The sequence below is a fragment of the Cercospora beticola genome, chromosome 1 (assembly GCF_033473495.1).
Source record: "Cercospora beticola chromosome 1, complete sequence".
NCBI classification, from domain to species: Eukaryota; Fungi; Ascomycota; class Dothideomycetes; order Mycosphaerellales; family Mycosphaerellaceae; genus Cercospora; species Cercospora beticola.
In genome coordinates this window covers 405,015-432,971 of record NC_088935.1, presented here as the reverse complement: position 1 = coordinate 432,971, position 27,957 = coordinate 405,015, and the positions used below count along the sequence as shown (strand labels likewise).

Below are 27,957 nucleotides of genomic sequence, written 5' to 3'. Positions count from 1 at the left end.
GGCTCACGACTGCCACTGTTGTACGGAGAAAGACCAGTTTGTGCCTGCACATCACTTCCGCAGTTCAGCGACATGCTCCAACGCGGTTCCTCTGGCATAATAGTCGTCGATCCAATGATACCGTTTCTCCGTTGCCCAGGCTCCAGTAATATCATCGGCTCCAGCAGATGTGGACTCTCTCAAAATCGACTGTTGGGCTGCTACATCAGTCCGGCTCCATCGGCGCATATTGTCATTTATGATGTGTCTGAAACCTTCGATCCGGGGACGTCGCAGTTTCTCATATGCCTTCGACACTTCACTAAAGTCCGAGAAGACTCCTGAGTTCGACAGCAAGACCGAGAGCACTGAGGCATCTTCAATGGCCATGGCGGCTCCTTGACCAGCATAGGGTGGGACAGCATGCGCGGCATCGCCTAGCAGAATAATACGGCCGCCGGAGCTTGACCATGTCGAGAGGTCTGGTAATTCTGCGATTCTCCATCTGGTCAGGTTCGTTGTCTCTCTTAGCAATTCAGTCACTGCTGGCTCGAAATCGCTCCATCGTTTTCGGAACGCTTCCATATTGTCAAATCCCGCAATCAGACTTTGGCTGTTTCCTTGCTCTGCGCCATACGCTGCACCATTTCCATACTTATGGTCATTCATTTGCATATGGTATCGATCGTGCCGGGTCATAGTCCATGCCACAATACTTCTCTCCGGGGCCATCCAGAACTGAAATGGATCTCGACCATTCTCGTACAATTGCTTCGAAGCTTCGTGTTTCTCCATAGCAGACTTCGGGACATCAACGAGAAAAGTGCAATGTTCCGTCAGCACCGGCTCTATGCTTTTGACACCTTCGATACATCCTCGTGTCTCCGAGTGGATGCCATCAGCACCGATGACAACATCTGCTTGGACGACTCTGCCATCTTGCAACATGACGCCAACGCCACTTTCGTGCTCGATCATTCCGAGACATCGTTGGTTGATATGGATCTTGGCGTCTGCTTTCGTTGCGTGTCGGACGAGTAATCGTAACAAGTCGCTGCGATGTACCATAGAATGACTGTCTTACATTAGCGTTCTTATTTTCCCTTCTTAGCATTACGATTATACGAACCCATTCAACGTCTTCACTCTTCGCATCGACGACCCATCTCGAAAATCTCGAATTTGTAAGTCTTGACCAACATCCGCACTATCCAAGAAGTCCTCCTCCAACCCAAGTGCAAAGAGACATTTCGTTGCATTGACAGTCAAACACAAGCCTTGTCCACTCTCCCCTCCATCAATGTCATATCTTGACTTGTGTTCAATGACAGTTACATCGTGACCGTCTTGTGCCAAGGAGATGGCTGCCACGAGCCCGCCTATTCCCCCTCCGATGATGAGGACGGTTAATTTCTCGTTGGCCATATTGTAGAAAGGTGGTGTTGAACGTGTAGCAGATACGTCGGATAAATATCAAAGGTTCGGAAGAGGGCTTGTTGATCCTTCGGCCAGCCTGCAGGATTTGTCCTTGAGCTCCACTGCACCGTCGAAGCTTCGTAGCTCCGAGCTCGCAAGCAGAAAGCAGCCAAGACTTCGATCAGGATAAAGTATTCCAGCTTGGCTTTACTGCTTGACTCCAACCAATTTATCTCTCTAGCATCTTCGTTATGCTACTTCTAGTCCATGCGGACTGACAGGTTTAATGCTACCAGAGAGACTTGCCAATAAAATCCTTGAGCACAATGTCTATTCATGATATATCTCCCCGTCCAGTAAACATCCTTCGGCTCCTCAAACATGCCTCACTCGTACACCCAGAACACATCTGTTCAAGCTGTCTAGACGCCATTGCACCACCTTGTAAATGCTTCCTCACCATCTCTGCCAAAGCCTCGATAAATACCGGATTCCCGTTCAAACTCTCCGCCCGTTTGATCGTATCTGCGTGCCCCGACTCAGCGATCAATTCTTCATCAGGCTCATACAGAGTTTCGATATGGTCTGAAGTAAAAGCGACTGGGATAATAATGGCATCCGTCTTGCCTTTTTCGATCATTTCCTCAACAGTCGATGCTGTTTGTGGTCCTAGCCAGGGTTGAAAGCCGACTTTGGATTGCCAGACTATGCGGTAAGGATTTGAAAAGTTGAGACGAGACATAATGGCGTGGACGGAGGCGGCGACTTCTGTAGAATACGTGTCACCTGATTGAGACAGTCAATTGGTTGCTTTGTGTTATGGAGGAACACCTTACCTTTGTTGACGAAAGCCATGGGTTGGCTGTGAGCAGAGAATAGGAGTGTAACGTCTTTCTTTCGTGCTGGCTCGTACGAGCGAAGATGCTCTTCGATATTTCTTGTGAATGCTTCGACAAATCCTGGATTTGTTGGCCATCGATCAATGGCACTCCATTGGATCCCTCTTTTTGTATATGCGCCTCCTTCTAGCTTTCGACGAAGCTTGTAGATTTCGTTCAAGGAACTGCCAGTAGTACTGCAAGAGAACTGTGAATATTGTGAGAAAGCGACAACTCTGCCGCGCTCACCAAAGCCATCTTTAAGAAGCTGAGAGTAAGTCTCTTCAGTGAGCGGCTTAGCGTAACGAAAGGCCACGTAAGGCGAATGCGGTGCCGTTTCTGGAGAGGTACGATCCAAGATTTTGCATAGTTCTTGTGCTTGATATTCTGACCACTTTCTGATCGGTGAGCCTCCACCGATTGCTTCGTATTGGTTCTTGATTTTTGGTGTCCTCATTCGTGCAATGAATGATGCTATGTAGCTTTGAAATCGTCCAAGAGGTATCAAATCGCCATCTGACTAAAATGTATGACGTTAGTCCATGTGCTAAGCAAAGTTGGTTCAGTAGAATACTTACGAACAGCCTTTTCAAAAAGTCTCCGACTTCATCCTGCGTTGATGGGCCACCCATATTCAAAAGGACAACGGCAGTGGAGCCCGTCGCAGAAGACGATGTTTTGCTTGCTTGCCGGAAGAATCTAGTACTCCGACATCGAGTTCGAAGGCCTAGTTGCCTGACCTACAGTGACAACATCGTTGTAGTGATGTCCTGTATGTGTGAAAGACCAAAATCTCGACAATTTCGGCCTCGAATACGACGCATGTCTTATTACATACAATTCATGGTCGTTGGTTGGACAGACCCACAAAGGACTCTATCTATACAACGCCATGGCAACGGGCCGGTGTGCCGGCATGGGTTAGAACTAGCGAGCCTGGCACAATATATATTGACCAGACCAGGCGTCGATGGAGACCAGCTCCTAGGCATTACAACTTGGGCTTGAGTTTTGCTTTCGAGGCCATTTTTTCAGCGTCTCTCTTCGCCCATTCCTTCACGACCTTTCTTTGGATTTTTCCACTCAGCAATCGTGGAATCTGATCAACAATCTTCACTCCACCAGTCAGCTGCTTGTGCTTTGCAGACTTCTTCGCAACATATCGTTGGATTCCTCTTTCAACTCCAATAGCTTCAATGCTCGGGCTTTGCAATTTGACATACGCCCTCGGTCGTTCCTCGTCTTCGATCATCAGCCCAACAACAGCCGCGTCAGCAATATCCTCATGCTCCAACAACAAAGCCTCCAGCTCCGCCGGAGCAACCTGAAAACCTCTCACTTTAATCAACTCTTTCCTCCGATCCACGATCCAAAACTTCCCACTGCTTGCATCATACTCCGCCACATCCCCCGTCTTCAACCAATCCCCCTCCGCATAAGTCTCCTTCGTTGCTGTTTCATTCTCCCAATAATTCAACAACATCTGTGGTCCTCTCACCCACAACTCCCCACTCTTTCCCACCTCTTCAACTTCCCTCTCCTCCTCATCAACCAACATCGCCTCCGTACTCGGCAACAAAATCCCTGCACTTCCACTATCCTCCTCCGTCAACCCAGGAACCATCAACGCCGTACAAGTCGTCTCTGTCATCCCATAACTCTGCACAATCGTCGCGCCTAATTTCCGACAAATCTCATTCTGTAAATCCCTTTTCAATGGCGCAGCAGCCGACATGATCCATCTCACACTCTTGAGATCCAGTTCTTCGATTCCAGATCTTTTATTCATCATGACCAGAACCGGAGGCACGAGTTGTAAATTCGTGATTTTGTATTTCGCGATATATTTCAGATAGGGTTCGAGTTGGAATTGCGGCATAGTGTAGACTGCTTGTCGGAGTTTGCAAGCGACGATGAGAGTGAACATTTGAGCGTAAGCGTGATACCAGGGTAAGAAAGCGAGCCATTTCTCGTTCGAGTCAGGGTTCCCTATCGTCTGGCTGGTTTCGTGTAGTCGAGCGTGGATGACTTGACAAGCGTTCGCGATCCAATTGTAATGTGTTGTGCAGACGCCTTTGGGCAGGCCAGTGGTTCCTGAGGAGAAATTGATGACTGCGATGGTGGATTTGGATGCTTCGCCTTCTAGAGGATCCCAGTTCCAGGTCTGGGCTTCGGAGTCAGATGATAGTATGCGTTCCCAGCTTGTCACGTCGCATTTGCTTTCTGGGGGAACGAAATTGTAGACACGGTGCCGAGGAATTCCGGCTTCGGTTGCTGCTTTTTGGACTTTCAAGAGTACAGAAGAGTCTGCGAGGACGAGACCAGCTGGGACAGTCTTCATTTGATGCACCAGTTCCTCAACTGTATACGTCGGATTCGCAGCTGTGAATATCCGGCCAGAACCTATCGTGGCGAGATACAAGACAGGTGTGTAGATGGAATTCGGTGCAACTACCATGATTGGAGTCTGCTTCGCAATATCCAGCTTGTCTAGGCCGCGTGCAAAGCGTTTGATGAGACGCAGCGCTTGTGAGGCTGAGAGCGCTCGTTCCGGGTGCGCTGCATCGATCCATAGTTGCTTGTCTTCTTCAGCTTTTCCATCAGGAAAGAGAAAAGACAGGAGGTTGCACTGGGGGATGTCGAGGTCCGGAAAGGTCGATCGAATTGGCATCTTGAAAAGATCGAAGTCCAATGACAAGCAGCGCACAATGACTACAAAATCGAGTGATGCATCAACGTGTTGACAAGTATCAGCCCATTGCAGCCAAGTCGCGAGAGTGTCAATTGAATGTTGCCAATGCTTTTCCAGCGCGTAGTCGGAAGGTTCACTCGGTGATGAACCCAACGTCATCACCCCGCCTCGGAAAGCTTCTCGTTTTGACCAAGGTTTGTGCTCAAGAAGAGCGACCAGAAGACATCATCTCTTCATTACATTCGTTAAGCGTTTATATTCTATATGCAAATCTTGCACTTTGCCTGCATCGGACTAATAGCCCTTCTTGTACCTCAATCCATCGCCAAATCTGAATGGCGGGTCTGCAGTATCGAACGGCACATCCTCGAAGCTGTCCTCCACAGCCTGATTACTCCGGGGAAGATCAAATGGCAGCTTGCCCTTTGGCTCCGCACCATCAACCCCAAAGATTACGTCCAAGAATGCGTCTGGGCCACTTCCAAAGCTGCCCAAGAACGCGGCAGCCTGCTCTGCGACTTCGGGAATAGCTGCAGGACGTCCGAGGTAGACGTCCACGATGGTAGGAACAGCAGCGTAAATCTCAGCTTGACGAGCTTTCTCAGTAGCATTGTATTCGAGCGAACCGGCAGTGTAGCGGGCCTCGAAGCCACCAGGACGAGGCTCGTATGGTGCTTGCAGACGAAGGAAAGCGATATCAGCTTCCTCAGGTGTGTCGACCACTTCGATGTTGCGCCTGGTGAGGTATGTGGAGTTGAAACCTTCAGCGTAGACCTTGCCAGAGAAGTCCTTCAGAGGCAGGATGTTGTCCTTGTTTGTCAAGAGAGTGTATGCGTCACGTTGAGCTTGAGCACCCAACTTGACGTACTCATCGTTGCCAACAATATGCGCGGCCTTCTCCACATCCACATATGGGTTGTCGAACAGACCAAGTGCAAACTTCTCTCGGAGCAAGCGGCGGACAGACAAGTCGATGCGTTCTTCAGAGATACGGCCGTTCTCGACAAGTTCGACAATGAGCTCAGGACGTTCCTCGCCACCATACTGGTCAACGCCAGCATCGAGGACGCGGGCAGCGCGTTCCAGCTCGTTGAGATATTCCACACCCCAGGCACGTGCAGGCATGTCTTGGCCGAGGATCACAGTATCGGTGATCAGACCCCAATCGGAACAGACAATTCCATCAAAGCCCAATTCGTTGCGGAGGAGATCGGTAATGATGCCCTTGTTGAAGCTGAATCCAACCTCTTCGTACTCGGTACCGATAGGGCGAGAGTAGTATGGCATCATTTGACGCGCACCTGCGGCAATGGCAGCCTTGAATGGGATCAAGTGGTGCTCGAAGTTGTTGCCAGGATAAGTTCTGCATCACAGTCAGCTACTCATTCAACAAAGAATCGGCTGTTTGGACTCACTGGTTCTTGCCATAAGTGAAATGACTGTCTTCGCCATTCTCCATAGGCCCACCACCTGGGAAGTGCTTGGTAACAGTGGTCACCGAATGTGTTCCAAACTCCTCTCCCTGGAAACCCTTGAGGTACGCAACGACAAGTTCAGAGGTCAAATCTGCGTCCTCGCCCATGGTATTGGCAATACGAGCCCATCGATATTCTGTAGAGAGATCGATCTGAGGGTGTAGAGCAGATCGCAACCCAATAGCCTTATACTCTTCTCTTGCAACTTCCGCAAATGACTGCACGGTCTCTGCACTTCGAAGCGCAGCAAGCCCCAAGCTCTCCGGCCACTGCGAGAAAGCATTCGCAGCGAAGCCAGTTCCAAGGTTCTCAGTAAAAGCGTGTCGAGGGTCCGTGGAGAATGTGATCGGGATACCCAGACGAGTGTTCAGTGCCAACTCTTGAACAGTGTTGTGCCATTCTGCGGTCTGCGTGACATTGACGACATCGCTCGCGAGGTTGAAGTGGGTGAGGAACATGTTGGAGATCATCGTAGTTGTGCTGTTTCTCGTCTCATCGCCCTGGTCGAGTGTACCATTTGGCCCCATCATCTACAGTGTAGACAAAAGATTAGCATTATTTCTACCGACAAAATGTTGCACTCGGGAGCAAGCTTACCATCTGAGTGTGAAAAAGCTGGCCTGCCTTCTCTGCGACAGTCATCCGCGAGATCAGATCATCCAGTCGCTCATCAATACATAAAGATGCATTTTGGTATGGGTAAGTAACATTGCTATGCGTTCTCCAACGAGAGGGTTTCGCATGATGTGCCTGAGGATGAGCAGCAACGGCCGAAGCAAGCAGCCCCAAAACCAAAGCCTTGCGGCCACAAGAGAAATCGGTCACACCCATGCTGTTAGCTGTAGAATTCACTGGCGCGCACAATCGATACCGAACACATCTTGATGCTCTTCTTATGTACTACCAGAAGTTCGACGGATTTGAGGACCGCAGTGCCGCTTGCATTCTGTAACGTCGTATTGCCTAAGTCTCTAGTGCACGCGGTATTGCTGCCATGGTGGGCAACGCATAGGTCACCCAAGGCACTATTACCAAACCAGAAGTGAAATTCGGCCGGAGCCCTCATCGGCAAGTCGTTCAGCCATAATGTCGAAAGTCTCGTGCAGGCAAAGCCATCTACCGGCAAGGCTAGGACGTCTTGGACATTCTTGGTATGCTTGGCGGACGATGAAATGATCGCGTGGCATGCCTGTGGTAGTAGAAAAGGTGGAGTAGCCTGCATGACGCTCGTGCGGAGAGGACCGGGGTTTGAAGGTCTTTGGATCGAATTGCCAGGTTTCGCACCACAATAGCCCGACTAGGTGGGTACCAACCACCCCACATATCCGCAGTTTCTTCTCCATATGCCATCCGCAAAACGCAACCGAACTTGTGCCACCCTGCTCGCTGGTCTTCTGTGTCGACTGGCGCGAAGCGCATTGCTGAATGAGGAAATTCAGCCGCCAGCGATATATCCGATGATGTCGGACCGAGGGAATGTCAGTGGTTCTACAGTCGTTCCGATCCGATGGGCGGTGCATGTGTGCACGGAGGGCGACGTAACCACGTGTGCCAGGACAGGCAGCATGAGCACAGCATGGCCGATTTCTGGCGCTCGAGCCCACGCACAGTGCTGTCAACTGCGTCACCGGAAGCAGTTCGCACATGAGTAGCGGCCAGTGACAGCAGGTGTGGACAAATTGCCCCCGATGGCCATTCGTATGTCTCAAGTTCGGAGTCACTGCCGAGCCTTCATTTTTCACCTCCTCAGCTCCAAGCCCATTCCGGTAGCGCATTTTCTCGCAAGGGCCATCTTGAGGAAACACTCTCGGCCCAATCCTCGCATCTGCCGGATGAAGACATCGCCACTGACTCGTCCACGATCGTTGGCTTTCTGCAGAACATACATGGCTTCGCGGCAGGCAGCCTCTTCCGCACAAAGGGTCCAGAGCTGGTTCGCAACCATCGTTGGTGCGATCAACACGTCGTCAATGGGTGGTTGCTTCTTTGATTTGGCAGTAGCGATAGTACGATCACAATCTTGAATGCTGCGATGGAGTATGGATTCATTATTGGACAATGCCTTTTCCAAATGCTCGAGTTGTCGAATCTCGGCGTCCATGCGCTGCTGTGCAGCATATATGGCTTGCTGTTGAGCCTGTAGAGGAGCGATGGCAGACAGATTTTGATTTACTTTCTGCTGTGCTTGCTGTACCAAGGTCGAGGAGAGAGCCTGTAGTAAGTGCTCCTTTTCCGGATTAGGAGGAATCGGCGGAGCTGGCATGTTTCGTTGCGCCTCAGGTCCAGGCATTGCGATGTCGAAGGGGTCTGTCAGCAGATCAGGAGCAGGCTGCTTCATCTGAGCTGGCTGTGGTTGCGGCTGTTGGTAGACAGATGGTTGCTGCTGTGCATAGGTTCGTTGCTGGCCGTGTGCCGACTGTCCGTATTGCGGAATCTGTTGCTGAGGAAGCTGTGAGGGTGGGTTCTGATACGTCTGATGGATTGGGCGTTGAGGCTGGAACTGAGGTGCAGGAAGAGGCGCGGGCTGTGCGTGTCTACCTGAGGGCAATTCTTGGACACCTCGTGGCGGTGATATGGGTGAGACAGGGCTGATGTCTTGTGCACGTGTATACTGCTGGTACTGCGCATGTTGATGATGTGGAAATGAAGGACCTGTCGCTTGTCCATTCTGCTGTCCTGGCGAGGGAGCAGCGTATGGTGGCGCAGGGCTTATAGATGCTGGTCGGTAGCCATTCGAGGAGAGTGAAGATATACGCTGGTTACGAGGCATCTCGCCAGGAAGCGGCGGCAAAGGAGGCCCATCTCTGGAAACGTCCCGCGTTGTCTCTGCATATTCCTCACCAGGAGCTGGTGTCGCGCCGGGCTTTGGAGGCAGAGGAGGAGGAGCATTCGGATCTGCACTCCTCGCAGGTCCTGCAGCCCCAACAGGCTGTTTTGGCGGAGGCGGAGGAACTCCTGGATGCGCTTGCGGTATAGGGCGAGGGTGTTGTTGATCTTGCTGGGCGCGACTGACAACTGGTGGTTCTCGCCCAAAGATCTGTTGCAAGCACTCAGCCAGCTCTGATATGCTCGCTCTCTCCCACATCCTGCCCCAGTCCCTCAGATATGGATGATACACCCTCCCGTCCACAGCCACATGCTGCCCGGGCCTCACCAACATGTCTTTCCCTGGAGTGACGAAGACATTTGGGGCCTCGTATGGGTAGGCGTGAGGCACCCATAACTTCACCGGGAAATGGTATGTAGTCCCGCGAAATGCGACAGGTAAAGTGCCCGATACGGTCAACAGCAAGGCGGACGTGCCATTTTCGTGTGTGTAGACTTCGGTGCGCGGCGCGAGGGAGGGGTACAGAGCGAGGGCGCGTGCAGTGTCGGAGTATGTTCGTTGCGGGTCGTGGTACTCCTGGTGGCCGACATCAGCCAGATTCGATACGCGATGCCTTCATCGTGGGTATGGAGCATAGACGCACATGGAGCACGCTGTACAGCCATGCGAGCACCTTGTCGGTTACTGCGGCCATGGCAATTGTCTGATCGCGAGTATCTTGTGCGTGTCGTTCAGGCCGTTATCGCATCGTGTCGTCGTGAATCATGAGAGCGGATGATGGCATACTGGTTGAACGCCTGGAGCTCCACATGCGAGCTGGGAAGTTGCTGCACGGGCCCCTGCTGTCTTGGCAATATACATCCGTAATGACTTCACGCCGGCAACCTTCTCCTTTCCTCTGCTCTTACACCGGCACGATAATCTCAGCAACACTTCTGGCCCAGGAACGGTCTACATACCATAATTGTAATTGCACTTTGATCAAGCTGTTCGAGACGAAACTTTGAGGCATTTTGGATTGCCAATTCGAAAGCCGCTCTTCGGCAATATGTCCTAACCTGAACAGTACAGTGTCGCCCGCGTTACTTCACTACTTTCTACACTCCGGCTATCTGAGCTTTCGCCCTCGCGGGGTCGCTCTCTGGAAGCTGACCAAGCAACTGCTCCATCTTCGCGCACATTCCCTTGATTCTAGCACCCATAGCAGCTTTGGCCTGCGCAGCTTCTGCAGGGTCCATCTTCGCCATCGCCCTTCGTTGGCCCGCGCCCCAATTCAAGCGAGCTCGATCCAGCCATTCCGCTGTCTTCTCCTGAACAGCCCACGCCAATCCGTTCTGGAAAGTCTGAAGGTTGACCACTATGTAGTCCATGGTCTCGTCCGGATGGGGAATGACTTTGCAAAGTTCGTTCTTGAACTTGTCATCGCTATAAGTTGCTTCGACATGAGAGATGAAGGCAGCGCTGAATACCTGCTGACAGAAGCGGACCGCTTGGAGCGTGATTGTGTTGCCGCGGAATACTGGTACAGCTTCCATTTTCGCCAGGCCGTCTGCGGTGCAGTCGATGTACAGAGTATCAGGTACTGGTTTGTGAGATCCATTCTCGAGGACAAGTTCGTCCGGATCGATGCGTACGACACGGCCTTGGCGGATAATGTTGGGAATTCGCTTGATCTGGTCGAGTTCTGCGACAGTGATTGTTGCACATCTGTACATGGTCGGCCAGACTTTTTCGTCCAGGCGTAACAACTGCCCACTGGCTTCCAATCGCAAGAAGAGATCCTCGGGTGATGTGGCTGTCATCACCGCCTCTCCAGTCGCTGCTCTACTCTTTGCCTGGCTTTCGGCAAATTCTGGTCCAGGCTGAAAGATAGTGCGTGGAAGGTACCACGAATCTCGCGGCATAATCCAAGTTATCTGCTCCGGATCGATGCCTTGGGTCAACAGCCAGAGACACGCGTCGATTCCAGTCTTGCCAGCACCAACTACAGTATAGCCACCGTGTGGCCGACTTATCTTGACCAAGTCATTGGGAGTAACAAAATTCACGCCGTCCGCGACTTTGTACGCAGGCGGCCCCATGGAGGGCACCTTGACCTTCATATATGTCGCATCAACAATCTTCGTGTTCGTCCCCACTTTGAAGGTCTTTCCCGTAATCATAGATCGCCACTCTCCCTCGCCAAGATATTCATGCTTGGGGAAATACTGAACGCGCCCGGAAGGCAGAAACGTCTGGTGCATAACAATGCTATAGTAAGCAAGGACTTCGTCGGATGTGGCGAGCTCCAATAACCCTTTGTTGAGTCCGACTTGATCGATTTTGTTCTCGCCGAGTTTCCGTGAGTTGACGCCGTAGACTGAGGAAGGCTGGTGTAGGCGCACGAATGGGTATGCTGTCGTCCAGTGTCCGCCGGGTCGCGCATAGCGATCGACAATGACCATTGTAGCATTTGTGTCGCTGAGCATAGTATCTGCAAAGGCCATGCCCATGGCTCCTGCGCCAATGATTAGGTAGTCGGCTGTGATTTCTTCTGCCATCTTGACTGAGTTGTTGTGTGTCTGTATGTGCTGTCTGTTTCTGTGAAAGTTGGATTCTAATAGCTGTGGAATCAGATTCGTGTCCGAGAGGAGCTTGCGCTTCATTTATATGTAAATCGAGTCGGTGTGTTCGAGACTGTACAATACGCACGAAAAGCTGCGGCGCCTATCGAGGGTCCCTGGAAACAGTCCATGATGAGTGATCATACATCATTTACCCAGCCTAGGTGAAACAAGGCCGCAGGGCTATGGTCTCGGCCAGAATGCCGTCTGTTATGCTTCATAGTAAGCCTATCTCGAGTACCTGCGAGTCGGAGGTCGAGACCGAAGTAGTTTTCCACGCAAGTCTTTGGAAAAAAACAGATGCGTTTGGCGTGCACTTCGCAAAGCTCAGAAAGCAAGTTTCAAGATTTAGTCACACTTACTTTACGCGCATGTGCCCCTCGCCATGAGAAGGCCCACGTCTACCAAGAACAATGTACGTTTTTCTGTACAGCTTCGGCCGTATACGAATGCAATCTGATAGAAAGGAGCCATGTCATACTCTGAATCTGCGACATCAGAATACGGTTCGGCATAATGCAGCCTCCTCTATGCAGATCTAGTCGCTAGGCTGCTTATGCCAACGCATATGGGAAGCTCGAACACTTTGTTGCTGGAAAGTCGCGCTCTTGCGGTCGTAGAGCACTTGGTGCGCGAGAGTGTCTGAGAGAACGGAGTTCGCTCCGCAGGAAGCTGTGCCTCGGCTTGGCGCGGCCGCGGAAACTGCGCCCACGTTCGGCTCCGTTGCGTCTTCTTGCGCACGACACGACAAGAACGACGACACGACTCGAAGACATTGACAACGACATGAACAAACAAAGGGTTCGCACGAAACCTAGCTGTCCAGCAGCTTTGATCCAATACACGGCTACACGTCTATCTATCTCCACGTATCGCGCAGCGCTGGATTCCAAGGCTTTCTCTGTGCCTCGCTGGTCAATCTGTTATACAACTTGAGGAGATCCTCATGCGATGCCTCAGTGAAGCGACCAACCATAGAGATATGTTCCTGAGGATCGACTTTGATGCCTCCTGTTAGGTGTATGGTCGTGGAGTCAGTCATCGGCCGAGATTTATCATACGTCTGCATCTCTACTGGCTCGTACAGACCAAGTTGCTTGAACGATGCAACGCCGGAGTTCTTCACCTCAATATAATCTTTCTTCAAATCGCCCTGCTTCTTGGATATCCCTTGACCCTCGAAGGAGTACAGCGGCAGACAGAACATGTCGGCCTGATTGATCCAAAGAATAACGAACATTCGACGTTTCGAGAAGACGGGCCCCTCGCATGTGAGCTTTAAGCGATCATGCGTGATCTTGTGATTCGGATTGAGGTTCGGAATATGATACGGCAGAGCAATAACTTCGCCGATTTTGAAGTTTGCCACTTTCAGATTTGTCCGCACGCACGTGTCGGTTTGAATGTGGCAATTGTATCCTCCGAGACTGTTCTCGGTGGGTGCTGCACTTCCTCCATAAACACTCCCTGAAGAGTGATAGTGCGTGGGTCCTACCGATGGGTCGTATGCACCACTTGGCGCAGCAGCTGCTTTGCCGATGCTGAGGCTTTGCATTGGCCCCACGATGCCGCCACCCATCTTCGAGAGATTGGCATTGAGCAGTGTCTTCCTCAAACCAAGTTCAGTTTTGCCAGCTGGCTTTTTGACTGGGACCTGCTGCCACACGTTGGCAGGTGGTTTTGCTGACGTTGTGTTAGACAACAGAGCAGCTGCAGGCGCCGGCGCCTGCACTGTGCTTGAGGCTATCGGTGATGACTTATTTCCCAGTACTAGTCGTCCCATGCTGCCAGGTGTCCTTGCGATTGATTTGGTGTGGGTGATGAGATTCGGTGATTACTTTCACGACACATGTGGGACTCTATTATCTGCGACCTCGCTCGCGCCATCAAAGGCCATTGAGACGTGTGCCAGAATAGCTTCTCTGCCCTTTGAACATTGTTCAGCTGACACTCCTGGAAATTAGGCTCCGAGAGCGGCAAAGACAAAGAAATGGTCGACCATCTCAAAACGCCACTAACAAAGACATTTCAAGCCGAGCTCTCTTTGTCCCGGTAAGGGTCGCCAACTCGCAATGCTCCATCTATCGCTCGAAGCAGTAGAGTACGTCGAACGTGTCCTTGGATAAGACTGCTCCTTGCTAAGCAAACGGCGCATCATGGACCATTTTCCGCGCAAGATGTTTCTGAGCAGGCCTCGATGGCAAGCGCTATTTCGACATGCGGAACCGGAACGCAGGACCACGGAGCCGGCAACGATTGAACAAGAGTATCATCACAGCCTTGAGGAGCATGATGACGTTGCATCGACCGGTATAAATCAGTCAACAACATACGTGGATAGCGCTACACAGACATCGCCCTGTATATCGGAATTCGAGGTGGAAGTACAGGATACTGCGCCTTCTGCTGCTCTAGCTCGAACGCCATCAGTTCCTTCCATACATGACGCTGCAGGGCCAGCGTACGAACCAGAAGCATTTACAGCGTCTGAACAAGATTGCCCCTCGATCCATGATTGTGAGGGAATAGACTCGTCCGGGTCGCGTCCCTCAGATCAGCATCATATTACTGGAGATTCATTGCAAGTCGCAGGTCTGGGAGAAGCCGAATCTGAGGATGCACGCCGCGCGCTCGCCTACATATTCTTCGTCAATGAGGAAGAGGACGATTATACGACGGGACCAGTCCGCGTTGTCACAGCATCCGACGGAATTAAGGAGGATGCATCAGCACTTCTGTTGACGCTCGAGTTTTCTGCGAGCGTGCGACAAGCTGTGTTGGCACAAAGGTCCTTCCAGAACTTCGAAGCAACGTCACTGCAGCAGAGACGCAGACTCAGGATTCTGGAGAGCGACATTGAGAGAGAGATTGATGCGTCTGAATACCGTCTTCGTAAAGCTGATCCGCAGGATCCAAACAACGAGCAACTAGAGCAACAATCATCAAACATGCGACTTTTGCTCGAAGACGTCAAACTGAGGCAAGAGCAGAGTGATGCTCAGCTCAGAACCCAGGCGAAAGTCCTCCGCACGTGTCAAACGAACGCTTTAAATATCATGGAAGAAGCGTTTGTGATTGCAGGACTGGTCCTCGAGCCTGTCGAAGAACAAGAAGCAGAGGAAGAACTATACGACCTTCAAACAGAATATCAGAACTTCATGCGAGCTCTCGAAGCCAACAGCGAAGACGGCAGCCAAGCAGGCTCTTCTCACAGCGTAGCAATGCTCGACCTAGCCGGAGAAGATTTTATGCAAAGCGCACCGCCACCCCTGTCCCCCGAAGATCAGCAAAAGTTGGATGCCAAAGAAGCCTTCTACGAGGCGAGGCAAAAGCTCTTCGAGGCACAAGTCCGCTTCGATCGAAAAGAGGAAGATCAAGCTCAAGCTCGTCACGAAGAAGAACCAACAGAGGAGGAAGAAGAAGAGACAGCGGCATTCGATCTCCACTGGTTCCAACGAAATCGCGAAATCACGCGTGAGCTCATTGAAGCCGAAGAACAGCTCGCAAAGGCAAAAGCGGAAGCACTTGCTCTTGGAGTTGAGATCAGACTTGAGGATCAGGCGTCTGGTTTTAGTGTTGGCGAGGACGAAGAAGAAGATGGTGCTCCTGCTATCAGGGAGAGCTGGGAGGGCGAGGCTACTGCTGCACACTTCTCAAGAACGAAAGTCGATGACTGGCTGCACACTGTCGATGAGCAGTCTTCGAGCGAGCAGGTAGGAGACGCTGATACTGACGACTGGGACGCTCAAGAAGTCGAGATCAGCGAGAGCCGAAGTCTCGTTGCTTGGGGTCCACCAAGAAAGAAAATAGATAAGTGGCAGCAGGACTGCACGCGGTTGACATGATAATTCTACTACATTGAGAACAGCAGAAGGCGATGCGCCATGGCGTATGCAAAGAAATGAAATACAGGGGCAGGCCTTCACCATCGACAAAGTGTTCGAACTGCTATTGATACATATCTGGTGATCCATGCCCGCCCGCAAAAGTAAACGCCATCCCAGGGTATTGACCACGCGTGTTCTCCATCCATCATCTCATTCGCGGGTCCTGAGTGCTTATCCATTTCCCATGATTCGCAATTCCGTTCGCGCCATTCCAACGTCCTGACCATGTCTGCGTCAATTCATCACATCGAATGCCGTAGTACCCCCATCGTAAATCCTCCTTTCGAGTCACAAGTCAAACCATCTACTGCCTGCCCTTCCATCTCTGATCCTGCTCTCCCTCCGGCGGGAAGTCAGTAGGCTGGTTCGTAAACTCATCATTCCTCGTACCCCACAGGTCCAGAAGCGCCTCATAGCTCGACTTCGTGATGCGGCCAACATACGAGATATCCTCCTGATATTCCACATGCTTTCCCCCAGCAATATGGCAGGTTGTGGTATCAGTCAACTCGCTCACCTCGTTTCTGTGAACGAACCAGATCGCAGGATGTACTCCTGAGGGCTTGAAGCTATCTCTGTACTTCCAATTGCCAAGAGACACGTAGTCCTTGACGTAGCCCTGCTTCCTGATCATTCCGACTTGGTTCCACGAGTAGAGTGGGAGGCAGAACATCTCTTCATCTGCTAACCAAAGAACGACGAACATTCGTCTCTTGGAATACACTGGCCCGACAGAAGTGATGTTGACCTCGTCTGCTGGTTGAGCTTGGGGAATCAGGTTTGCCTTGTGGAATGGCACAGAGATTACATCTCCGACCTTGAATGATGCTTTCTTGTACGATGACTTGACACAGATCTCGTTTCTGAACCATCCTCGTCTGTGGTGTTGGTTTTGCATCGTGACAGATTGGTTTGGTGAGGTCGAAGGTGCCCAGGCTGTGCCCGGAGGTATGAGGATGGTGTTCTTGTACGAAGGAGGTGGGCCTAGAGTCGGAGCGACGATGTTCATCTGCGTGGTTGCAGCATTGTTGTTGCTAACATTCAACCCGGCCATGCCCTGGACCAGATCAGCTGCACCATTCTCATTGACTGGGCGAGTAGCAGGCGTATTTGACGGCGCGAAGTTTGGCGTTCTTGACTGAGCATAACGTGTTGTTGCCTGCTGCAACAACTTACTGCCACCACGGCTGGCAGCTTGAGCAAATGTTCTCTGTTGGCCGCGTGGAGCGGTGGGTGCTCCCATCGGCGGTCCTGGGTGTTGGGCGCGTGGAGCAGTGGGCGGCCTGGACGGCGGTGGTCCACATGGAGTGCCCGGTGGCTGGCCTCGCGGACCGGTTGGTGTCTTGAATGTCGGTGGTTTCATCGAAGCCCCTGGATGTTGGCTTGCAGCTCGTGATGCTGCCCCGGCAGCGCCAGGTTTGACTGGGTTGAATACCATAGCGTCAGTCAGCCAGTGTGTGAGTCTAGTTTAGTATTGCTATGCGTTGTGCGTGTGTCGACTATTCGCAAATGAGTTCCTGTCTTCGATGAGCAGGCTGCGGAGGTTGGGAAAGGAAATAGAGCTTTTGCACTCTCAAGAGCAGATGAATAGTCGTGTCTGCGAACGTGAATGCCATTATTTGCGGTGCCGACGCGTGAAGTGGCTGCAACAGCCATCTTCTCCAACCTTCATAGAAGCTTTGTGTTGTGCTGATAGAGTGAACTGCAGCGTGGTGCGACAAGTTAATATCCTTGTGCAGTGTAAGGATAAAATCTTTCCACAATCAACAAAAGTCTCGTTTCCTTTGTTCGGGTTTGACGTGAAGAGGTGAACAGACAGAACACAGCATACAAAACTGAATCACTTTTATTAACCTCTGGTTGCTTCCAGTCAGCTTTTAGTTTCCCATACCAAACAATCATCCAAGACTCACAAGTACCCTGCGCACACGATGTCAACAGACAGCTCCACGACCGTTCCAATGCACCGGTTGCAAGGGACCGACATGCGTCGAGACTCAGATCCCAATGTGCTCGGTGAGATGGAGAGGAACGGAATCGATGCTACAGAAGTACTCAGCCACTCGTATCCAGAACACGATGAGTACCACGGCTCCGGCTGCGAATATGACACAACGTTCGAGAACGAGCAGGGAGACACCGACATGTCCCCGGAGGACCATTTACAAGCCATAAGGGATCTCCACTATGTCCAGGTAGAGGAGGAAAACAGTCCAGAAGATTATACCGATGGTCCAGCTCGCCTGGTGCTTGCTACCGATGGCCTCAAAAACTGTCCATCGCTCCTCCTGACCTTCGACTTGGGACTGAAAATCATCCGGGCTAGCGAGCTCCAGCGAAGATACTCCCGAGAGGCAAGGCACACTGACTCGCAGATCCGCAAGATCAAGCAGTTTGAAATGAAACTGAAACGAGAAATCCAGAGCCACCGAACTAGGATCAGCATGGCGGAAGCGCAAGAAGAGAAAGCGCAAGAGCAAGACTCGATCAATCCCACAAAGTCTTCGCTGCAAACAGAATTGCATGTGCTCGAAGGTATGCTGCAAGGCGCCGGGATCAGAAAGCAGGAGCTCACTGTTGGCTTGACTTTTCGTGGTACACTACTGCGAGAAGCCCAAGCAGAGGTTACGGCCTACCTCGATGAAGCGTTTGTGGCTGGCAATCTTCTGGCCACAGATACTGAGGAAGAGCTTCCCGTGGAGGACTTCGACCTTCAAGAAGAATACCAAAAAGCATACCAAGAAGAGTTCGGAGACGCGGACTCGACTGATGGAGTCGAGGTCCAGCCATTACTCGACACCAGCAGAGACTACCTCCACGTGGATGTCGTGCCACCAACCGCAGAGGAACAGGCCGAGATCGATATAAGGGCCGCACTGCAAGAGACCAGCGAGCGACTGGCTGCTGCTGAAGAAGCATTTGACTTCAAAGATTACGAGCGTACCCAAGACCGGCAAATCGTTGAGGTGGCCTGGCAGACTGGCCAGCCTACAGAGGACGCTAACCGGGAAGACTTCGACTTGAGATGGTACCAGCGTTTCCAAGCCATCACTCGAGAATTCATCGAAGCCGAAGAGGCGTATCGCGAAGCACGAAACGCAGCACTCGAAGCGGGTCTCGATCAGGACACCTTGTCAAACCATCAGGAAGAATATTTCAACGACCTGGCTTCGGACGGAATGTGCGACTCTGAGGCAGGCCATGACGGGACCTTTTGGGAACATTTCGCTTCGAATTGCAAGCAGGACAAGAAGGTCATCGGATGGCTGGATAGCCTTCCAGACCATTTCGACGGCCATGATTCGGCGCCATCAGAGCCAGATTCTGTGCCCGACCAGCTGGAAGAAGTCGAAGCTTGGGAAAGCGGCAGTGCCATCGCTGGTCGTCCGCTCGAACGCAAGCTAATCGATCGACGGCAAATGGAGATCGACTGGCAACACCGTATTCGAGGGCTGTGGGATCGCCAGACAATCGGCTGGTGGGCACGCATCCGAGCGGTGGTGGACGCGCTGGCGAGCTGAACGATTCGTGGGTTGCATCGGGTACAGGAGCGTCTTGCGGCTCGTTTCCATAGTTCATAGTTGGTGGTAACAAAGCAAAAAGAACACGTCTTTGGCTTCAAAAATCTTGTCAGCGTCCTCTTTTTCTTTTCCTTCCCTTTGTTCGTGTGCACGCTGCTGATGATCGACGCGTCGTTTCACCAAGCTATACGCGTCATGAGCTGTCGAATATCATGACCGTTGAAGGAACACTCGCACGCCAGTGGGTGTCGAGCCCCACTCAAGTTCGTCCATCTGACATGATAATGTGTTTGACGGCCACCAATGCGGTGATATAGAAGAGAAGATGTCAGCAATGTTGGAGAAAGAGATCATGTTGGATCACAAAGAGCGGCGAGTCAACTGCGACCACATTCTTGGCATGAAGCCTCAGGCACCAGCGATGGGACGACAAGTCGAACTTTCGCATTCTATTCTGTTTCTCCATTACATGCTGTGCATGTACTGCAACTATGCGCCATTAGCAGATTTCTCCAAGGCTACATGTCAGGATTCATGTCAGCAGAAGGCCATCTCACCGCCGCCAGAAGCCGTTCATGGGGCTGCCTTCGCTTCGACCATGCATATGCAGTGCGGAAAACGTCGCAATTAGCTTCCTTCTCGAATGTGCTCTACTCCTGCGTGAAAATGTAGGACGCGGACCGGAATCATGCGACTACTGAACATTCATACCCTCGAGTTCAAGACTTTGCTCACTGAAGAGAGCCGGGCAACGAGAAAGAAGCATCACCAATTCCGGCACTGACTTCAGCTTATACGAGTACTAACCGAGCACGATAATATTCTCTGGAATATCTGGCGCCATGCCTCGACTCTGCCGTACAAACACTGAAGTCAATTTCCGCCATGGCACCTGTCTCCTTCACAGACTGCACCTCCGAGGCTGGGTGACATAAGCTTCGGAACGGAACAATCAAGGTGCGACGCTTCTGCCAGCAAACTAGCCGCGAGGTTCCAACGTCCGTAGAGGAAGTCTCTGTGTTCGCATTCGAGTTAGTGATCGGATCACATATCTACAACAAGAGCCAAACGGCACTCCACACGTTGGAGTCAGTAGGCTTTGAACTTGCTTCAGTTGGCTGTAAGCATACTAATCATGATCAAACGGACTGAGAGAATGCTCAGTACACCGTTCCGGTTGCCATCGACCGTTGTGCTACTGTTTCGGTCTTGCAACAATGGCTGCCTGCACTACACTCCAGCTGCTCACCTGATCTCGCTTGCAATGCGAGTCTGCATCTCAAGCTCAGCAGATGGTTTGATGGCATTGACATTGACCGTAAATTGTGCTGATATTGCATCTAGCCAGGGACAAGCTTGGAGTTCATGGCACTCAGAAACCCGTAGGGAACTCAGCACACTTTGATGGAGCCACACAAGACACCTTGATGGAAATCACATTGCGTTGATAAAATTACATTCAGACCTCACTGCTACAAGCGGCTCCGCGTAACAGAGCTCTTGTCATAATCAAAGTTCTTCCTCATTTCATCCAACAACTTCTTATTATGCGCCGCCTGTTCCCGTTCATCTGGACCAAAAGACTCAGGAGGATCAACACCATTGATTCTCCATAACTCCGCTGCGCCCTCAGCGATCGCATATTCGAGATGAATACCACGATCTATTGTGTATGGTTTGAGGATTTTGTCCATTCGGTTCTTCATTCTGGTCGCCATCTGCTTGTTCGTTGGGTCCAGTCTTCTGGCTACGTGGATTATCTCGACAAAAACTGTCTTGGAAACTGGATTCGCTCCTGTGAAGTAGCGGTCGGAAGGCAGAGGCCAGAATTGTACGTTGACATAGTATGCTGGCAGGCCTACAACGACGTAGTAGTCGGTTATGGATTTGGCGAGCTCTTGTCGCTCTGCTGGGTCTTCGAATATGCCGGGAGAGTGGAAGATCTTCCAGATAGGCATGTTGATCAGAGTAAGAGCTGGAGTGGCGGGTACAGTTGTGGAAGTGTGGTCGAGAGACTTGTATGGGACGATTTGGAGAATCTGACACAGGTATGGTCAATTCCTATGTGGTGCGTACTTCGTATGCTATGATCTTGACCACGACGAAGTAAGAGAAGAGTACGGGCGTAGCTGAGTTACATCTCAAGTGTGTTGAAGAGCTCCGCCAACGCACGTATGTTCAGTCTGGGGTATCCTTGGTATCACTAATCCACGATATGAGGATTCTCAATCGATCACAACGACCTAGGTTGGCACGCAAGCAAGTTTACGGACGTATACAGACTGCGATGTCACAACGCTACTCAATACAACAGCAACGCGTGTTCACGGCATCGATGATCTCAGACCTCACCAACACACTTACACGGAACCTGATCGTTCAACACTGAAACCTGCAACCATGAGCGAACTACGCGCCGCTGTCTTCGTGGCAAAACCAATTCCATTCAAAGGAGCAGGTCTAGAAGGCCACTGGTCGCCAATCTCTTGCACATTGGTCTACGATAATTCCAGTGCGTTGCTCGTGGACGCGCCGATCGATATCGAAAACTCCAAAGAGCTCGTCGCCTGGATCCAAAAGATTGCTCCTGGTCGAGTTCTGGAAACAATCTACATCACTCACGGTCATCCAGATCACTGGTTTGGCGTCCCCATAGTCCTAGAAAAGTTCCCGACTGCCAAAGTCTTAGGCACGCCGGGAACGATCGCGCACGCCAAAGAGAATGTAGACCCTGGCTACTATGATGCTGTATGGGGTGCTTGGTTCTCAGATGTGATCCCGCCTCATCGCCCGTGGGTTTTCCCAGAGCCACTTCCAGAGGGAAACAAATTCCACATCGGAGGGAAGTGGGAGTGCGAGGCTATCGACGTCGGCCATTCCGATACTTGCAACACTACGATCCTATGGATTCCGGCGTTGAAACTCGTCGTAGCTGGGGATGTTATTTATGGACAAGTGCATCAGATGTTCGCCATCGCTACCACAAAGGCTCAACGGGATGAATGGCTTAGGGCAGTCGATGTGGTCGAAAGCTTGAAGCCAGCATACGTGATTGCCGGTCATCAGCAAGCAGAAGAGATTCATGGCACTTGGAACATTTCTACGACGAGAGTGTATATCAAAGATTTCGAAAGGCTTCTAGGAGAGGTTAAAGCCCGTGGAGGCACTAGCGATGAATTTTACGATGAGATGATGAAGCTGCATGGAGATCGAGCAAACCCGATGGTGCTTCGATGGGGAGTCAAGTCCAATCTCTGAGTGCTGTTCAGATAGTTAGATCCATCGAGTTGTTATGTAAACGACCAATAGCACTGCAAAAATGGCAGGCGACAACATCTCGGCTTGGCCACGAATTCATAATATTTCAGGCCCTCCATGCACTCTACTTGCTTTTCTCCAAAGCTTTGCTCAATCGTGATTGATCCTATCGAATGTTAGCTGACGTCTGTTTCGGTTGCCTAAATTGTTCTCGTACTGCCCAGACTTGATACAAAAGCGCCCTTGGCGAAGAACTCTGCAAAGTCTTGTGATCAAGTAAGAAACGAGCGGCGAAAGGAAGATCAATGGTCTCATCGTTTACGGCAATAGTGGAGCTGGCAATTCCATAGAGCATGATGTCCTCGCCAGCTGATCCTCCAGCATAGACTCGATGCACAACGTGCTTGCGTGCTTTGATGGCGTTCCAGGCGTTTTTCCTCGCATTTCGAATAGCTTTTAGAGATACATCAGCCCACGATGATGGTTCGTGTGTTGGTCAACAACTTGCATTCGGTTCCTTCGATAACATTTTCTCCGATGACTAGTTTACCGCTCTCCGAGAAGACCTGATCGACCCATAATTGTCCAGCTTCAGGATCTGGTTTGTCGGCGATGGAGAAGAAGGCTTGAATTAAGTTTTTGACGTCTTGAGAAATATCGTTCATCCATTCAGTGCTTTCGATCGTGTAAGACATATTCAATATGAACACTATGCTCCACCGCGGAGGGCAGAAGTACTACATATAGCTTCTTCAAAGCGGGGATCCACGTGCCGAACTAAAATAGTAGTCGGAGAAGGCAATTTATCGTGGGCCACCGAAAGGCTTCACGTGCTAAATACGTGTTTGTTCCTCAATGTTCCCAGTCCTTCGATTCGAACACTAACGACATCACCATCTTTCAACCAAACTGGCGGTTTCATGAAAGCAGCAACTCCGCTTGGTGTTCCCGTCATCACAACAGTCCCTTTTCGCAATGTCTTACCACGACTCAGATTAATCAAGATGTCTTTCAGACCGAACAGCAAGTCATCAGTACACGTCTGCTGCCTGAGTTCTCCATTCACAAACGTCTCAAGTTTAAGCGTCTCTGGCTCAGGAATCGCCTGATACGAAGCCAGCACAGGACCCACTGGAGCGAAATGATCAAAAGATTTCGCAACGTGGTGTTGACCTCCAGCTGCTTCTTGTGTTTGCCAGTCCCGCGCACTCACGTCGTTGCCAGCCATGAAGCCTATGATGTAGTCGGCCGGATTGTCATTGGGACCGAAGTCTTTGACATCGCGGCCTATGACGAAAGATAGCTCGCCCTCGTAGTCCAGTCTCTCAACGCATGCTGGGATTGGAATATCTTGATAGGGTCCAGCCAAAGCATCTGAATGTATCAGCAAATTCTCGGCAGAGTATCATCTTCCTCTAAGGTACCTGGTGGCTTGGAGAAGTAGACCGGGTACTTGGTGATGGGAAAACCACTCTCCTCAATGTGAGCCTTGTAGTTGAGGCCAATACCATATATGAGCGGTGTCGTTGCTAGTGGACACAAGACCTGATCAGATGATTGATGTCAGTGGCCTTTTGCAAATCTACATAGCACTTCAACATGGGAGACGAACCTTCGCTATCTTTGCTGTGGCCGAACTCGGCTTGAGGTCCCATGGCTCTGCACCCTCGTAAATCGGAACTTCTTCGTCTTTGAGATTGTCGAGATCTTCCGGGGCTTCGCCGTAGCGAATGTTGCCTTCGTGGTCTTGGAAGCGTATAAGTTTTTGGAAGGTTGTCTTCATGATGTGATGCTTCGATCGTCAGTGTCTGTAACAAGGCGCTCAGAACGAGCTCAATAAATGGTTGCCTCTTGATACGGTCAGACACATATCGCACTTAGCCTAGTTGGTTCGGCCTACTCCAACATTCGTGCCTGGGCGCCGTGCTGGGGGCCTTGATCCTCCGGGTTGTGCGGAGATGCGTAAGCGGGTCAGCTCGCGTCAGTTGGATCAGCAGTAAGACAGTGTGGTGTAACAAAACTGCTCTGATATTCCGCACAGTGCCGAGCAGTGTGTAGTGACTGGGCAACACGTTGGATGGACTAAAGTTTATGAGTAGAAATTATCCAGATAAAGACATGGTGCTCAAGAATTCCGGAGCTATCAATCCATTAAACGCAGAAAAGTATGCTACACCGTGCCTACATGGCATCAAGGTCTGGCACTTCTCGAGGCCCAATCTCTATTCTTTTCTTAAGGGATGCATCGTCCTCACCACTCTGAAGTCGCCGTATCATCTCCTCAATATCAATGTCTGTGCCGATCGGGTTCTCCGCAAATTCCGGCCCGCTCATGAATTTGTTGGTAGCCTCGATAGTGTCGAAGTTGTCGACTTGGGTCTCTAGCATGTTGCCATCTGGGTCTCGATAGTAGATGCTGGTCGTCGGCCCGTGATTGACGCCCCAGATAGGATCGATACCATGCTTCTTGCGTTGTCGATATGCTACGAGGAGGTCGCGCATGGTAGGAAAGCCGAATGCAATGTGTTCTAATCCGCTGCTTTGTCTCTGTTTTGGGGAAGTGCCCGGAATTTGGACGATTGCAATCCGGTGGTGCTCATCATCGTAAGTGATGAAGGATATGAACGGGTTTCCATGAGTCACATAGCCACCTAGAAAAGTCGTGTAGAAGTCCACCATTGCCTGGAAGTTGGCGGTTCTCAAGACCACATGCGCCAGCGAACATGGGCTCGTCACCTTGTCTCCAGGTTGGTCGAAGTCGTCTGTCGCGGCGCTCATTTTTGTGGCGAAAATGCGTGCTGATGATGATGGTGAAGGAAACAGGAATGAATTGGGAATAAATGTCAGCGCGTGGACGATGTGCTGATGATTACTGATCCTGATGCTGTATCTCACGGCACGCGGCCTCGCGATGCGCGAACCAAGCCAAGAGCGACATGCGAACGCTTTGGGAAAGCATCGCCTGCCCCGCTTTTCGTCCGCTGTACCTTGTGCATATGGATCATGTGACTAGGGTAGGCGGACTAACCACAAGGTGGTGTAAGTGAATTGTCAGCGCGTTGATGAAGACAGGAGAAAGGTCACCGGCAGTGGTGAGAGAAGTGGCAGCGAGTGCCGAGCCTTGGCGCTCCGGGTTTCCAACCACCTCACCTCACCTCGTCCATCTCAAAGACATCATCAACAGCATTGCGGCAGTGGAAAGACAAGAAATCGTCGATTGATCACCTTTGATGGGGCCTCATGCAAAGACTCGTACCAAACTCAAGCGCATAGAAAGATGGTCTCGAATCACGCAGACCATGAGCCATTGTCCTGCACTGCCGACGATCTCCAGTGCGAGGACCGAAGTCTAAGGCACCGAGCCGGGGCCTCCTATCTATCAGCCCCGTAGCACACAACGCGGGAAACTCGCATGACATCCGTCGAACGAATCGGCGCGAGAATGGAGGTGCCGGAGGCTCAACATGCCGCGAAGCTGAGAAGAGGAATGAAGACACACACGCCGAGTCTCGTCGATATCATGTGCGTCCACTGACTCGTTCTAACACACGTCGCGCCTCGTCGGCTGTGCCAACACCGTTTCCTCGCCACGCTACGTGCTGGTCTGGGCGGATGAGCACCAAGGTCCGCTCGTATAGCTTCTTCGCAAGGCTCTCATTCGCCAAACCCACACTGGACAGTGGTATGGACAGCGCCTTCGCAGCATCAGTGAACAGTTCTTGGTCGCGCTCGTCTTCAGCGAAGTTCAGTAATGTCCAGTCCTTGCCGAAAGTATCGAATATTGCAGTGCCATTGCTCAAGAAGACATGCGGTGGACGAATTCCTGGCCATGTAGTGGGCGTATACTGAGAAGGGCTCCATGTCGGCTCGACGTGGGCAGACTCGTCAGGCACGACGATATCGGAGACGTACCGGTAATCCATCTCTATGCCAAAATCCTGGTTCTCGCCATTGTGTTGCTGGTAATGGTCGTGCACCATAGATCGCGTGCGATGGGCTTGGTCAGTGTCCTCATCAACATGACGAGGGTCGGCTCCATCTCGCGTCAATAGTTCCTGCAACTCGGTGTGGACCCGGAAGTGAACTCCAGAGTGAGCCACATTACGTTGAGCTACAGGCTTACGCTCTACTTCATAGGATCGAAGGAGCCCTTGACCACCATTCCCTTTGATGACAGCCGCAAGTTTCCAACCTAGATCAAAAGCATCTTGAATGCCGAGATTCATGCCATAGCCACCAGTTGGAATGTTCTGATGAGCGGCATCTCCAGCCAGGAAAACGTGGAGATTGGGTCCAGACCAGGACTTTGTCACGGCAATGATCGGGCGCCACGTTGATCTCACCAGCACTTTGTCTATTGTGATGGGGTAAGGCTCGTGCATACCGCCCAATACACGGTACACCACTTCCTCCGAGCTTATGGAATCGATATCTTCCTGGTTGCTCTCATGCACGAATAAGTGCGTTGTCCAGGTATCGATCTCATCTTGAGCGATGATGGCCCCACCCAGCCCTCCAGAGGAATCAGTCAGAAAAATGTGCCAAAAGCGTCCAAATTTGTGTAGACGACGGAGATCTCGCGACTTGAAATGCACGAGGATCGCCCGCACCGGACTTTTCCGAACAACGATATCAGTGAGAGCAACGAAAGAGGGACGAGAAGCACATACATTGGACCTCCTTCGATCGGGATCTCGAGCGATCTGCGGACTCTACTGGAGCCGCCGTCGCAACCAGCAAGATATTTTGACACAAAGCTGATCTCCTCGCCCTTCGGGTTCGAGACTGTAGTCCTGACGTGATGCGGCGTCTCCTGAACTGAAATTACCTTCCATCCAAAGCGGAGATCGACTAAATCGTCTTCATCGCAGATGGCTTTGAGCCATTTCTCAAAGACTGCTTGGGAGATGCGCTGCCAGGGCTCCTGAGGCTGTGTGCCATCGTTGTTGTCAGAGATACGCTTTCTGAATTTATCAACGCTTGGAAGTTCCCACTTGCTGAGGATTCTGTCTCTGGTCAGACCAGTCGAAATAAGCACGTCCTGATCGATTTGGGAATCTACACCCTGCTTTCGCAATTCATCTGCCAGCCCGAGGCGTCGGAAAAGTTCCATGGAGCGTGCGTTTGTCAGGTCCATCTTCGGCCAGCTCGTCGTCGTGGCATTGCGTTCGAACAAGATCGATTTGACGCCATGCGCAGAAAGAATGCGGGCCAGGATTAGGCCAACTGGTCCTCCTCCAACAATGACAACCACATTATCCGGTAAAACATGTTCCAATGGAGCTTCGGTCGCCATTGATGTGAGGCGAACAGCAAGCACTAAATAAATGCAAAGACAACTCTGATGAACGATGGGGTCCAATTGTTAAGCCAGTCTATAAGCAGTGTTTCACAGGTGGTAATGTACCCCCTGCCAACGGA

At 51.3% G+C, this 27,957-nt stretch overlaps 15 protein-coding genes across 15 annotated transcripts; 3 read left to right on the top strand and 12 right to left on the bottom strand.

Annotated features, from left to right (window-relative positions):
- Positions 1–51: 51 nt before the first annotated feature.
- RHO25_000195 (uncharacterized protein) lies at positions 52–1,404 on the bottom strand (the record flags this gene model as incomplete). The annotated part of the gene is made up of 2 exons (XM_023592822.1): positions 52–1,054; positions 1,109–1,404. The coding sequence occupies 2 exons, from the start codon at positions 1,402–1,404 to the stop codon at positions 52–54; spliced, it is 1,299 nt and encodes a 432-aa protein (XP_023460277.1).
- Positions 1,405–1,729: 325 nt separating this feature from the next.
- On the bottom strand, positions 1,730–2,905 carry RHO25_000194 (uncharacterized protein; the record flags this gene model as incomplete). Its single annotated transcript, XM_023592821.2, has 3 exons — positions 1,730–2,181; positions 2,232–2,793; positions 2,852–2,905. The coding sequence occupies 3 exons, from the start codon at positions 2,903–2,905 to the stop codon at positions 1,730–1,732; spliced, it is 1,068 nt and encodes a 355-aa protein (XP_023459164.1).
- A 359-nt stretch (positions 2,906–3,264) lies between these two features.
- Positions 3,265–4,944, bottom strand: RHO25_000193 (uncharacterized protein; the record flags this gene model as incomplete). Its single annotated transcript, XM_023592820.1, has 1 exon — positions 3,265–4,944. The coding sequence occupies one exon, from the start codon at positions 4,942–4,944 to the stop codon at positions 3,265–3,267; it is 1,680 nt and encodes a 559-aa protein (XP_023459163.1).
- A 315-nt stretch (positions 4,945–5,259) lies between these two features.
- On the bottom strand, positions 5,260–7,271 carry RHO25_000192 (uncharacterized protein; the record flags this gene model as incomplete). Its single annotated transcript, XM_023592819.1, has 3 exons — positions 5,260–6,328; positions 6,381–6,970; positions 7,038–7,271. The coding sequence occupies 3 exons, from the start codon at positions 7,269–7,271 to the stop codon at positions 5,260–5,262; spliced, it is 1,893 nt and encodes a 630-aa protein (XP_023459162.1).
- Positions 7,272–8,178: 907 nt separating this feature from the next.
- On the bottom strand, positions 8,179–9,961 carry RHO25_000191 (uncharacterized protein; the record flags this gene model as incomplete). The annotated part of the gene is made up of 2 exons (XM_023592818.1): positions 8,179–9,843; positions 9,911–9,961. The coding sequence occupies 2 exons, from the start codon at positions 9,959–9,961 to the stop codon at positions 8,179–8,181; spliced, it is 1,716 nt and encodes a 571-aa protein (XP_023459161.1).
- Positions 9,962–10,364: 403 nt separating this feature from the next.
- Positions 10,365–11,807, bottom strand: RHO25_000190 (uncharacterized protein; the record flags this gene model as incomplete). Its single annotated transcript, XM_023592817.1, has 1 exon — positions 10,365–11,807. One exon carries the CDS (start codon positions 11,805–11,807, stop codon positions 10,365–10,367), a length of 1,443 nt encoding a protein of 480 aa, XP_023459160.1.
- Positions 11,808–12,729: 922 nt separating this feature from the next.
- On the bottom strand, positions 12,730–13,653 carry RHO25_000189 (uncharacterized protein; the record flags this gene model as incomplete). The annotated part of the gene is made up of 1 exon (XM_023592816.1): positions 12,730–13,653. One exon carries the CDS (start codon positions 13,651–13,653, stop codon positions 12,730–12,732), a length of 924 nt encoding a protein of 307 aa, XP_023459159.1.
- A 394-nt stretch (positions 13,654–14,047) lies between these two features.
- RHO25_000188 (uncharacterized protein) lies at positions 14,048–15,715 on the top strand (the record flags this gene model as incomplete). The annotated part of the gene is made up of 1 exon (XM_065601984.1): positions 14,048–15,715. One exon carries the CDS (start codon positions 14,048–14,050, stop codon positions 15,713–15,715), a length of 1,668 nt encoding a protein of 555 aa, XP_065458056.1.
- Positions 15,716–16,061: 346 nt separating this feature from the next.
- On the bottom strand, positions 16,062–17,195 carry RHO25_000187 (uncharacterized protein; the record flags this gene model as incomplete). Its single annotated transcript, XM_023592814.2, has 1 exon — positions 16,062–17,195. One exon carries the CDS (start codon positions 17,193–17,195, stop codon positions 16,062–16,064), a length of 1,134 nt encoding a protein of 377 aa, XP_023459157.2.
- A 493-nt stretch (positions 17,196–17,688) lies between these two features.
- On the top strand, positions 17,689–19,278 carry RHO25_000186 (uncharacterized protein; the record flags this gene model as incomplete). Its single annotated transcript, XM_023592813.2, has 1 exon — positions 17,689–19,278. One exon carries the CDS (start codon positions 17,689–17,691, stop codon positions 19,276–19,278), a length of 1,590 nt encoding a protein of 529 aa, XP_023459156.2.
- A 1,472-nt stretch (positions 19,279–20,750) lies between these two features.
- On the bottom strand, positions 20,751–21,236 carry RHO25_000185 (uncharacterized protein; the record flags this gene model as incomplete). Its single annotated transcript, XM_023592812.1, has 1 exon — positions 20,751–21,236. One exon carries the CDS (start codon positions 21,234–21,236, stop codon positions 20,751–20,753), a length of 486 nt encoding a protein of 161 aa, XP_023459155.1.
- A 442-nt stretch (positions 21,237–21,678) lies between these two features.
- On the top strand, positions 21,679–22,536 carry RHO25_000184 (uncharacterized protein; the record flags this gene model as incomplete). Its single annotated transcript, XM_023592811.1, has 1 exon — positions 21,679–22,536. The coding sequence occupies one exon, from the start codon at positions 21,679–21,681 to the stop codon at positions 22,534–22,536; it is 858 nt and encodes a 285-aa protein (XP_023460198.1).
- An 826-nt stretch (positions 22,537–23,362) lies between these two features.
- RHO25_000183 (uncharacterized protein) lies at positions 23,363–24,319 on the bottom strand (the record flags this gene model as incomplete). Its single annotated transcript, XM_023592810.1, has 3 exons — positions 23,363–23,910; positions 23,961–24,081; positions 24,149–24,319. The coding sequence occupies 3 exons, from the start codon at positions 24,317–24,319 to the stop codon at positions 23,363–23,365; spliced, it is 840 nt and encodes a 279-aa protein (XP_023460199.1).
- A 398-nt stretch (positions 24,320–24,717) lies between these two features.
- Positions 24,718–25,314, bottom strand: RHO25_000182 (uncharacterized protein; the record flags this gene model as incomplete). Its single annotated transcript, XM_023592809.2, has 1 exon — positions 24,718–25,314. The coding sequence occupies one exon, from the start codon at positions 25,312–25,314 to the stop codon at positions 24,718–24,720; it is 597 nt and encodes a 198-aa protein (XP_023460206.1).
- A 740-nt stretch (positions 25,315–26,054) lies between these two features.
- RHO25_000181 (uncharacterized protein) lies at positions 26,055–27,832 on the bottom strand (the record flags this gene model as incomplete). Its single annotated transcript, XM_023592808.1, has 2 exons — positions 26,055–27,150; positions 27,207–27,832. 2 exons carry the CDS (start codon positions 27,830–27,832, stop codon positions 26,055–26,057), a joined length of 1,722 nt encoding a protein of 573 aa, XP_023460207.1.
- Positions 27,833–27,957: the final 125 nt, after the last annotated feature.